The sequence below is a fragment of the Lasioglossum baleicum genome, chromosome 8 (assembly GCF_051020765.1).
Source record: "Lasioglossum baleicum chromosome 8, iyLasBale1, whole genome shotgun sequence".
Classification (NCBI taxonomy): domain Eukaryota; kingdom Metazoa; phylum Arthropoda; class Insecta; order Hymenoptera; family Halictidae; genus Lasioglossum; species Lasioglossum baleicum.
Genome location: NC_134936.1, coordinates 12,367,686 through 12,380,632, shown reverse-complemented (window position 1 = coordinate 12,380,632; position 12,947 = coordinate 12,367,686). Strand labels below are relative to the sequence as shown.

General features: G+C 37.6%; 2 protein-coding genes across 2 annotated transcripts in view; one reads left to right on the top strand and one right to left on the bottom strand.

Moving 5' to 3' along the window:
- LOC143211224 (uncharacterized) overlaps positions 1-12,947 on the top strand; it is a 392,388-nt gene that overhangs the window by 42,569 nt on the left and 336,872 nt on the right. The window lies entirely within an intron of this gene.
- LOC143211141 (uncharacterized) lies at positions 11,999-12,817 on the bottom strand. Its single transcript, XM_076428602.1, has one exon. It carries the CDS (start codon positions 12,815-12,817, stop codon positions 11,999-12,001), a length of 819 nt encoding a protein of 272 aa, XP_076284717.1.

Genomic DNA, 12,947 nt, shown 5'->3' with positions numbered 1-12,947 from the left:
ATAGTCCTGACAATGGATGTAACTCCCCCAGCAGCTTACTCTCGGATGAATGCAGTTTATAATTTTTAGATTAACATTCTTTTTGCAGTCTACTCTCGGGAGAGTGCGATATATACGAGTCCACAGTAAACACATGTATATGTACACGTACGTGGATAGTTATACTCGTGGGGCAACGTTTCTGTTCTTGTGCAGTTTATGCTGGCTTTTCTCGTGTGTCTCTTGGAACATCTAGTTAGTTATTTCCTTGCCTTTCTTAATCACATTTCCAAACCATGATGCCGGTGATGTCTCATCAATTTTACAGTTGTCGGTCCTCTTTTGTGGTCGCACGACTTTTATTGCATGTATGTTTGACAGAAGATATAGAGAATTCAATATACTACGTTCGACAGAGAAATGAATTATTTAACCGGGAAATGTAAATCAAATATGCGAAATAATATTTCTTCGTGTCTGGTTACTTCCTCCATTAAGCCGACATAAAAATTTATCGCGCACACGTGCCCCACTATAGTACTCCATCATTGGGGCTGACCATTGCGGGACAGTTCTACTTATATAAATATTTTTCCCAATGATGTAGTATTCTTTGCTGGCTGCAATGAAATTGTGGAAATGGATAGCTGAAATACAGTACAGGACGTTTTATATAGTTTCATTGTCGTTGTTTCCTTTACATTCATAGATTCGTTTAATTAATATTTGGTCAATTATATTGGATCAGTAGACAGTAAGATATTGGACTGAATCATTTCACTCGCTTGTAGAAAATGATTTTGTAATAGCATTGTAAGCAGCGGAACGTCGGGTATATAGGCCAAGCTAGCTTCGAATTTCAAGCCTGATTTAGTCCATCACGCGCCAAAGAATACCTCTCGCTCGGTCATCAAAGAGCCGTCCATTGTTCTTCGACATTTCTGGATACAGTTCGTGTACAGAGTCCGTAGTTTTTATAGCACAGTCATCCGACGACGTCGCAAATATGAAACTCTGTGTCTACCTATATGTATCTATCAATACAGTATGTATATAGACGTATATATATACTTGTATAGAATTCATGGAGGATGAACGAATGGTGACCTGGTTCGGAATTCATATCCGGAAGTCACGTACAAAATCGTTGCCACCCTCTGGGTTTGTAAGACCCTTGTATACTGTGTTCCTGTATCCAAAATGGTGTTGGCATATTTTTGTGAATAAAGAACGATATGTGTGTAAGTAAACTCGATGATAAAAGCACGATTCTTTCACTTTTCATTAAATTTGCGTTCGTTTTATAACTGGTAAATACCAATGGACAATTACTACTTTCAATACCTTATAGTGGCTTTATGAATTCATTTAACTTTAATACGTTCCTCAGGGCGAAAATTCACTCATTTACTATTTTTGCATGCTATAAAATGACTGGTCTCTCTTCATCTGTGTTGTGAGATGTGTTTCTCTGAAATGTGGCGTCATAAATGAAACATAATTTGTTAGGTTAACGTGTACAGCAAAAAAGGGTAAGATATTATCATAGAATCTTTTATGAAACTATTTCCGAGGAGCGTATGAGGGTTAACAAAGATTTAATTATGTTTCACAACCTTAGAAAAATCTTTAATAAAATGTGTACGCGTGGAGTGTTTATTTAAAAATTGATTCCAAAGTGAATACTGTTAAATTGACTCTGTAAAGTGCAGAGAATCCCTGATACAGAGAATTCCTGTGGAAAGAATTTAATACGAGCTAATTTATTAATTAATTAACTGGGACCATTGTGGTTCGACGACGAGATTCAAGTGGAATTCCACGACTCTTCTGCATATTTTAGACCGGCCAATAAGCCGAAGTGCATTCTTGGGTTTCATGTCCTTCCTGGAATTAGGAAGTACCGAATCCTGAGCTTTATTCGGTCGAATTTCCTTGAATTTCGTATTTGTCGACACTCTTTGTAATATTCATTCCCACGTTCAAGTGAAACCGTGACTTGTGCTGCTTCCGCGCTCTATGTAAAATAATGGTTATGTCCGAGATTGAAAAATTTAATTCAAATGTTTCCTTTAGGATCAAAGCGAGATTTAAATTGCAGGGCAAATAAAGTGCTGAAAATCGGAGATTTCTAAATGAAACTGTGTTACTTATATTACAATATGGAATATCATATAGAGCCAGTTTACTATGCTTATGTTTGTGAAAGAAATTAACTGTTTTTTAATATAATTGTTGTGGACTGGTAAAAGATTTCTAGCTTTTGATTTGTTTTATTTAAAAATCGTTTAGTAACAATCGATAGTAAATACTGTTTCGATTCACCAATTACAAAATAATGGAGCAATGTCAGGAGCTCCATTAGGTGATATACTATGCTTATGTTTGTGAAAGAAATTAAATGTTTGTTGAAATATCCGTAAAATATTATTCAACATAATACACAGTATTCTTTAATATAATTATTGTAGACTGGTAAAAAATTTCTAGCTTTCGATTTCTTTTAATTTAAAAATCGTTTAGTGACAATCGATAGTAAATACTGTTTCGATTCACCAATTACAAAATAATGGAGCAATGTCAGGAGCTCCATTAGGTGATATACTATGCTTATGTTTGTGAAAGAAATTAAATGTTTGTTGGAATATCCGTAAAATATGTATATTCAATATAATACACATTATTCTTTAATATAATTATTGTAGACTGGTAAAAAATTTCTAGCTTTTGATTTGTTTTATTTAAAAATCGTTTAGTGACAATCGATAGTAAATAATGTTTCGATTCTCCCATTAGAGAATTATAGAGCGATGTCAGAAGCTCCATTAGGTGATAGGTAGCTGTGAGAAATATGTTGCTCTCGAAGCTCAATCGTTATCTTTAATGTATTTTAAATGGCCGACAGCTTACTATCTGGTGCTATAGTCGACCGCAATGCCTCTAGGGTGAATTATGAAATGGAGTTGGAACCTACGCAGCCATTTATAGATGATATACTGCTTCATGTTTTGTTGCTCTATCCAATGTATCCGCTGTCGAAAATGATTTAAACATATTTAATAGAATTTTATACGATCCTTACAGTTTAAAGTAGAAATAGTAAAAATAGTAAAAAAATCAACATTTGCTCAAAGAATCATCGTATTAATGTTTGTTAAATTAAATTGAATCAGTTTAGTATTTGACACTTTCTGCGATTGTTTGCACAATCGACAATGTTTATTTTAAGTGGATACAGCGAGGAGAATTTTTGGAGGATTGTTGCAAATCGATTGTCAAGGGAGCCAGTCGAGTTTTTCTCATGACCGTCACGTTTTGTCATAAACTCTGTTGATCAAGCTGGAAACAATATTTTGGTTTCAATGTCGTTCGTCTCCTATAGTTTGCGTTTTCACATTCGCCAGAGTTCGCTCTCGCGGAATGTGTGCTCGAAGTTCGAACATGTAGAAGTCGTTTGGTACATCGACGGAGTTCTTCGTTGATGTAGTTGGATTCAGAGCGACACGGGACAGATATTGATATTCAATTTCCTTTTCCCTTTTTGGCTAGCCGTTTCGAAGGGAAAATAATGAATTCTGCAGCGGCGAATGTGACTATTCTCAACAAGACTCGATACATATTTATTCCACCTACAATAGATCGACGAAAACATTGTGGAGGCGGAGTGTTATTTGTTTACCGACACCGATGTTATTTGTACGCACGTTCAAGCTTTTCAATGGTATTTATTCACTAAACGATTCCCGATTTATTTTAACTGGAATTTCGTGCCAAAAATTCTGTTCTCAAACGTCACAAAACCGTGAAAAGGACGATAAAAACGTTGTTCAAAATATTTGTTTTGATGGTAGACACTTTTTCGTTCGAAAACTCATCATTCAGACTGATTTTATCGTAAATGGATTTAGTGCTGAAGAAGGTGGACAGAGAAAACTTGCATAAGGTGGAGTAGGGTAAGTGCATCAATGGGGCAAGTACGTTAATTGGTTATTGTTATTATAATATGAACGAAAAATCTCTGTAGCTTGTATTTATTAATGTAGTATATAAGTTAGTAGGAACTATGTTTGTTTAAAAATGGATAACTATAAAACTAAACAATATAATTGAATGCAATAAGAAGCATTTTATAGCAGGATTGTTAATCATTCTTTTCTTGCCCCGTAGCGCTTGAAACAAGATTCGAAAGCATTTTTAACTCTCAGAGACGGACTTGCCCCATTTTCGGGGCAAGTGCGTTCTAGTTGACACTTTGTACAATATCCTCAAAATGATAATTTTCAAGCAAAATTAGAATCCTACATAATATTAATTCATATTAATGCATGAAATTACTATAAACTTTTCTAGTTTACTATAATTTTCAAAATATTTAAAATGAAACCTTAATATTATACCGTCTATAATACTAAGCCTTATATTTAATATACCTTTAATTAATATTACCCCTCTAAAATAATATTAACCCCGTAATTAAATTTTATAATAATATTCTATATAAATAATATAACCCCACTAAAATTATATTGATTTATATAAATTTAATTAATACTAATATTAACCTAAAATTTTTATACAAAATTAATTTTTAATTCTAAAAAAAGCTTCCTCATTTTTTTATTATTTAGTGTAATAACTGTGGGAAGAGTTTAATATCAAGAGCGTTAAGTTTTTACATACCAGACTGAAAATACATCAGTTTAAAGTTCAACTTTGCAAAAACTAGGGCGCACTTGCCCCACCGCACCTTACTTATTTTATTCGGAAAGTGGCAAGATAAAAATAAGGCTTTATAATGCTCTAGAATATGAAACCTAGTAGCTACGGATCCAAACAGTACGCAGGTTGCATTTTACGTCGAATAAAATCCCTTTCCTCCGCATAAACAGCATAATAGTTTATTTAAACGGCGTTCGTAAGCGAATCCTTTTAGTCCACCTTCGGAGAAGACTTGCATCTGGAAAGATCGTGCGGAAAGTGTCACTTCCGAGTGGCTCCTATTTTCTTGTTCTAATAAACCCGATGGTTTTGTCGTGACGTCACGTACACACGTTTCAATCTCGCCGCGGGATAGAGCTGCCGATGTCATGCTCGCAAAGCTCATCTCTTCGTTCTAATAACGTTTCAAGACCACGGGGTTCGACCTGGCAGTCATCAGCATTGTTTTCGTGCTTTCTTCGATTTCCAGGCCGTCGCCGTCGAAAAGCCGGAAGACAGAATCCGGCGGACAAATGAAAAAGTATGAGAATCCATTCTGTGGATCCAACTTTAAGTTTTACATGTCAGATTATTTTAAAGTTGTGTAAAAATGTTCTACTTCTCTTGCTTGTCTGAGCATAGACTCTCCGATTCTACTTGTCTGACTAAAACGTTCTTTCAGCATGAACTTTATTGTATTGCTGTTAATATTACTTTTATCTGAAGTTGTCAGCTGTTTCTGTGGTTGTCAGGAAGAACGCCGCATGCTACATACTTTCACTTTCGAGATATTGTCGTTTAAAGTTTCGATCACTAATGCTTTGACATAGGACGTTGGTAAATACGTAAATCCTATACTCTAAACCTGAATTAATGCATAAACTCAAATTTTTTGAAATTGTGACATACGCCGTTTTCCCTGACAACCACAGATTTATATCAGAGTAGGGTAATAATCAACTAATATTTAAAAATGACTAATTAATTATATTATAACTAATTAATAATATTAATGTATGTTAATCGTACAATAGTGACTGATGACTAAAGATTGATGACTGTTCATCAACTACTAATTCACAAATAAGCAATAGCTAACGATTACTTAGAGCTGTGACTAATTATTTGCCATTTAGTTATCACTAACTAATCAAAAAGTTTTAACTAATGACTAACATTCAAAAAGACTATTAGTCATTTTTAAATATTAGTTGATTATTGCCCTACTCTGATTTATATTCGACTAGCTTGAAATATATTTAATTGTCTACTGACAAGCCATTCTTATTTATTTGCAGTTCGAAAACACTGTTTTCCTGTTAACATATCTACACCAGCTTCTGTTAAATTAATTGTCGTTTGCGGATGGTCAGACTGTAGATATCCATACCCTATTTATCGGATTACGGTGATACCTATGTTAAATGTCGCACTACATATGTAGCTATTCTACTGATCAGACTAGGGTACGCGTAGCCATGCTATTTGGCTGATTGTAGATAGACCTAAACCATTTCCCCAGCTACATCTGCCTCCATTATACTTGCCTGTCTACAGGTATTCCTGTTTCGCTTGTCTAACCATAGACGATCGTATTCTACTCGCCTGAACGACATGACTCCTAATGCACTTACTTGATAGCTAAAGACAATATTACGCTCACCTAACTCTGGGGACATTCATAATCCTAGACTTAATCTCGATTTATTCACCCAGAAAATTTCACGGTGCAAGAACATTCACACACACACAAATAAAAAAAAATTCCTTTGGCACATTACAATTATTTCATTCCAATTAAAGAGTAGAACGTAGACTTTCTTTATTTCTTAACTCTTTATCTCTTTTATTTGAAATCGGAGGTTTCAACGTGTAAAACAGTTAATTTTATTTTGCAGTATAGAAAAATAATTTATTTTGAAATAAAATCGTATCCAATTTAGAATCTCCTCAATAAATTTGAGTTTGGGAAGGGTGCTTTAGATGCGAAGAAGTCCTGGAGATATCGAGACCCGAGTCCGTATCAAAGGGCAACTGTTATTAGTTGAAAAGGCAGTACTTGAAGACGGTAACTGGTGCGAAAAGTCTTGGGGAGGGCATAGACTAGCATGGTTGCCGAGTCCCCTCCAGTTAGCAGGTTCACGGACTTCGTGCGGAGTTCGCGGGCCAAAGTTGCAGAAACTAATCGACGTTGAGTTGCCACTTTGCGTATAATCCATGACGAACTCGCGAATCCCAAGCACGCGGGACACTTACCGAATCCGTAACTTCCAACCCCTGCTATCCCCAGATGTAATATTTTATAATTAACCGATATCTCCATTACACTGTGTTCGAACAACGAAGAAAACATTCTACAGGTAATATCACCGCACCATTCACTCGTTCTCACTTGTAATTAAATTAGCTACGGTAAACAAGCTGGCTGGTGTCCGGGTTAATTTACTTGGGGCGAGATTCTCTTCAAGTTTCGCTAATTAATACTCCGATAGTGGATCCTATTTCGAAGAGATAGACCGACTGTGTCCGAGATCCCGATATAAATCTGACGATAATTAATTCTTCGTTACGCTCGTTTCCCGTTAATGGAGCTAGCATAATTAAACCGGTCAGTTTATTGCTGGGTCCTGTTGCAACGTTTTCCGTAGTCCGGCTAGCACGGACGTGCACTAAGGAGCAATTTATAAACATACACATTAAAAAAATTAATAAAGATATGTTTGAGAAATAAAATTACACGGTTCGAAGCATACAGAAACATGTACATAAAATTAATTGCAGTGCAGATACTGGAAAGAAGTGCCTTTAATTCTACTGAGTAGTATAGGCACGTCTTTAATCAGACATGCAGGAGGAATTATGTGATTGTACTGTTTCAGGAAACCGTGTGAACTTTTTTTTTAAACATTGAAATATACGATCGGGTACATCTGCAACATTATTACTGCGTGGATAATTATTCAACGGGCTAACGATTTATTGGTCTCCTCGCTGGAAGCAAACCATTAATAGCCATTCCGATGAGACGGGAAAAAAATCGATTCTACTCGCAGTTACTCATCCAATCACCACTCCTAAAGACTTATTACGCTCAGGACAGAGTGATTTAGTGGTCGATCTGTAACTGAAAAAGGGATTCGCGTACGAATCGCCATAAATTAGAGAGTGATTTCGATGAACGTGATTAATTAAACGAAATGCTCGTTAACGTCCAACAATTGGACTATTAACGCGGACAAAGGTGGAGGAATGATGAGGTGGACATGTGATAGGGGCGAATTAAAATTCCAGCAAGGTCGGTCGAACGAGCTAATTGACAAGAATATATCCGTCGCGAATGTACTTACTATTGCGCGAAACGAATCACTTTGTTCTCCTTTCAATTCATAAATAAAATGTCAATTTACTTATAATAATAATTAAAGGTTTTATTTTCCCAAAAATGCTTTTTCAATTATCCTTTTAATGTGTCTATAAACTCTTTTCGAGTCTAGATATTTAGTTTATTCCTTTGCATTTGAGGAAACTAGTTAATAGTTCGTAACATTGTTTCACTTACGAACTATAATAAGAGAAACTTGAACGTTGCGCGGCTTGTCAAGCTCCCGGTCAAAAGCAATTACATGGCAGCCAACTGTTGCGAGCTACATGTCGCACATTTCTTCCGACGTAATCTCGAATTTCATAATCATAATTGAAAGCATTAAAGTTCTTCTGAATAGCAAATATACTTTTCGAAGTCCTTGTGTGATCCTACTGATTTCAATTTACCTCTTCCTGCATACAGAATTTTTCGATAGGGATTTACAGCAACTTTGCAATATCGCATGTCTGATACAATCTCCGCTGCAGCTGCTGCAATTGACAATAGGTGAAACCAGATAAAAGAGTGCAAGTGAAACAAACAAACCACGGTAGCAATAAAAAAGAGCAACAGAATTTTTTTGTATTCATTCATGGACCACTCAAATTGCTAAACTATAAAGCGATACTACATTGAATATCAACAAATGATGGTTTTTCAGAAGGTCCTCCTCAATCTAGTTTTAAAACACATGATTCAAGCTACTCATTTTTCTTTAGATCAAATTGGAAGTGATTTTAAATTCGAAATTTCATATTATATGTGTAGTAAACTAATTGCTCTAGCTTTCCCAAAAAAGTTCAGATCGTGTAGTACAATATTAAAATAGTTATCGTCTTTTTTAGAGCGTCCCTAAACTTTTGTCCACTACTGTAAATGTTTAGTAATCGATTAGATACCGATATATTTAATAATCTAAACAATATTTTGAATAATGCTACAGCAATTTTTAGTGGCGCCTCAGAATCGCCATTAAAGTGCTACTGCTAAGGGTTAATACAGGGTGGAAATTATAAAGCGTTACAGACGAATATCTCCAAAAATATAGATAATACGCAAAAATGTTTCAGATGAAAGTTGTTCAGTACCGAGGGAGACATCATGTGGTGGGACTTTTATTTTTCCCGGTGGACACTCCAAGGTGAGTAGTTCAGGAGATATTTCAATTCAAATAGCTCTAAAACGTACTGTCGTACTAAGACGTTACACTAGTAAGTAAACACTGAAGTCTTAGTACGACAGTAATGGTGTTTTAGAGTTATTTGAATTGAAATATCTCCTGAACTACTAACTTTTCGACATACATAGGTTAGTACTTTTTTATAAGGAATGTCCAGCTGCATCGATTGATGTATTAGAAAATACCTCATTCTATTTAAAAAAAGAAAGTTGACCTTCACCTCACCTTGGAGTGTCCACCGGGAAAAATAAAAGTCCCGCCACATGATGTCTCCCTCGGTACTGAACAACTTTCATCTGAAACATTTTTGCGTATTATCAATATTTTTGGGGATATTTGTCTGTAACGCTTTATAATTTCCACCGTGTATACAGTTGCTGTCATGGGTTCTAAAATCGTGTCTTCGAGGTTCGTCGATTTCGGGCAATCGGATAATTGAAGAGTAAAAGCAGAAAGCATGGTCGAATGTTCCTAAACGATTATTCCCCTTTACGGCCTGGCTGAGCCACGTTTTACGAGGCCGGTGCTCTAGAGATTCGAGATGAGAATATAATACGGAATACTGAAGTGCCGCGCCGTATTGAATATCGAGAGGCGCGGTTCTAGGGTTCTTCGAGGCGATGTCGAAGTCGCCGTTCGCGAAATGAAGGCTCAGTTTGCCGGTTTATTACGCAGCGAGTTTAGTTCACCGAGTATGCTTAAGCCCCGGGACAGTCCCGATCGTGTAAATTCGAAACCGGCCGAAATTGAATCGGGCTGCGGCAAAATAAAGGAGAATTAGCCATGACCATCCACGCTTAATAGAAAAGCGCGAATAGGGAGCTTCATGGTTGAATCTTGAATCCATTTCGCGTGAAACTTCATTAAAAGGTTATTACCCCTTGCCGCATGAACGAAGGAAACAGGGGTAACGACTAGATTGCGGATCTTTATGCGTATTCCCATAATCATAGATTATTTCAGGAAAATCCGGATAAGAGGAAATTCCTTTCGTCGATTAAACGACTCCTTGTGGCAAACAGCAACAGAGCACGCTATTATTAACACCGTAGACACGCAACTTGTATTTTACACAGCTTTTTTCCTCCTATTTTATAAACAATATTTTTTTCTCTAATCTAATTTTGTTGTCTAATAATTTAGTCTGATAATTAAATGATTTTATAACTATCTGAAGGTTTCTTCCACACATTCACAAATGCTTTTGTTGACATAAAGGGTTACGGCGCCACCCTGAGACGGCCGAAATGACATCAAGGTTTACGAATTTTTTTCTCCAAAAGTATGAATGTGACAATTTTTTTTATTATGATATATGGTTAGGGTATACATTGAAGGTTATTCTGTAAAAATTTCACAAAAAAATATTTAAAAATGGCCGAGTGATCCTGATTTGTCGCGACCGTCGTGTCCGCGAGTCTATCGTTTGGTTGTCCGCCGAATTAACTTTGGACAACTATTTCAATTTATCGGATCGGATTGGATGGAATGAAGGAAATGTAAAAAATGAAAGAATTGCGTTTCGTCCTAGACTTGCCGGAGGACTCGTCAGTAAGGCTGTGCCGACAAGTCTTGCCTTATACGCGCGCAGATCAAACCGTGTTGATCTGTATTACTTCGCTTGCACGATATCGGTAGCAAGAAGTGTAACGCTCGTACGCGTGCAGATCAAACCGTGTTGATCTGTATTACTTCGCTTGCACGATATCGGTAGCAAGAAGTGTAACGCTCGGTTGGGTGGTTAGTGTCACTCGTTCGAAGGATCGTAACGAACTGAGAGTGAACTCGACTTCCATACAACACGAGTTTTTTGAGAAGCGCCTCGTGGATGAGAGGTTGGCTTTGGAGTAGGGAAAAGAATGAATCGTCTTTTGTTCTAATGGTAAGCAACCTGGTTGGTGCTGTCGATCTTTCGCTTCCAATCAGGACATCGATCACTCTTTACACTTTCTTTCGATTGGTCGATTGGAAAGAAGAGTAGGAGTATGCCCGAGTTGGAGAACGAGAGGTTTTCGATTGTTTATGAACATGCAGCATTTCCATGTGACGGGCCTGCGAGGGCAATGCCATCTCTTGGTTTACGAGAGCAGCAGTGCAGATGAACCGTATACATGCGAATTGTTTACTGTCCGAAATATACGTACACAAATCTTCGATATTAAGAATTGTGTATGGGTCGGCCGATGCACCCTTGGAAGCATGTTGTAAGAATTTAATGGTGTCCCTTTACCGTAGATTTACGAGCTAGCGCGCATCCTTGAAACAAGATGGTCGAGGGTGAACGTGGATACTTGACCGAGATTAACGAACGCGAGGACTCTTTAGACTTTAGACTGTAGATATTTTATGACTGTGCATACAATCGACCCATATCGCGATTGGGTTGTTCCGAAGGTTGCAATACCTGAAGCGAATGCTGACTGTTTTTGGTCAGTTACGGTATATCAAATTATTTAATCTCTAACGGTTTCCTGGGCACGACAATGTTGCAGAACATTCGAGAATCGACTCTCCGTGTCTCTGATGTTTGGGGGGACGAGCGATTGCTAAAAACAAATACCGATCTTGCATCGTCGTGTCGCTGTTATAAGGAAAAACATTGTAAAGGGGGGCTCGATCGTAATGTATTTTCGAGGGAAGACCCGTTAATAAATCGTTCGTTAGAAATCGAATATTTGCGAGGGACAACGATTCTTGAGACGGAACATGCTCCCCCTCGTTGATCGATTCGATCGATCAAATGTAATATGATATGAAGATAAGATGGACTCACATGACTACGTTGAGATAGCGGCACCGATTGGTCGTGCACTATCAGTTATGGGAAGAGGTGCTAATCTCTTGACATTTCGTTTGTACGTGCCGTTGATGGTACGAACGGTCACAGCACGCGTGACGCCGTCTGTTCCTGGGTGCACCTTCTGTATATGTTGCCAGGTGGACAAGCGATTTGACGGCGTTTCGCTGAAATCAGTCTCGGTAATGCACGTTAAGGAATCACCGATCAGGAAATGGCCAGGTGTTAAAGCGGAAATATCGTTCGGGTCTGACGAGAGTGGAGTCAGAGGACGCGAATTTAAAATAGCTTCGACCTCGATAACGAACGTATTGAATTGTTCATACGTGAACAATTCCTCGCCGACGACTCGCTTGACGTGATGCTTGAATGATTTTACGGCTGCTTCCCACAACCCGCCAAAATGTGGGGATAACGCAGGCATAAAGTGCCACGATATTGCCTTGGAGTTGAGGAAGTGGTTGAACTTCTCGTCCTTTGACAATGTTTGCTGAAGTTCCATCAGCTCGTGGTTGGCACCAACAAAATTTGTGCCGTTGTCCGAATATAGGTTTTTGCAAATACCTCTTCGTGCAATAAATCTTTTAAGCGCTGCCACAAAGGCTTCTGTGGTGAGATCGCCGACTATTTCTAAATGAACGGCCTTCGTCGCGAAGCAGACGAAGATGGCTACATATATTTTGACTCGAACTCTGTTTCGAAATTGCCGCTTCTTTATGTAGAATGGACCGCAATAATCAATTCCACTATTAACGAATGGGCGTCCTTCGGTGACACGGGCAGCAGGTAAATTACCCATGATATATTCAACTGTGGGAGGTTTTATACGGAAACATCTAATACAATGTCGCACTATTTGGCGCGTAGTGTTCTTTCCGTCGATTGGCCAGTATGATAATCGCACGTCGTATAAAGTCGCAGTGATTCCA

Excerpts from the sequence above, each read along its gene's own strand:
- LOC143211141 (XM_076428602.1), bottom strand. The coding sequence starts at position 12,817 with ATGGGTAATTTACCTGCTGCCCGTGTCACCGAAGGACGCCCATTCGTT.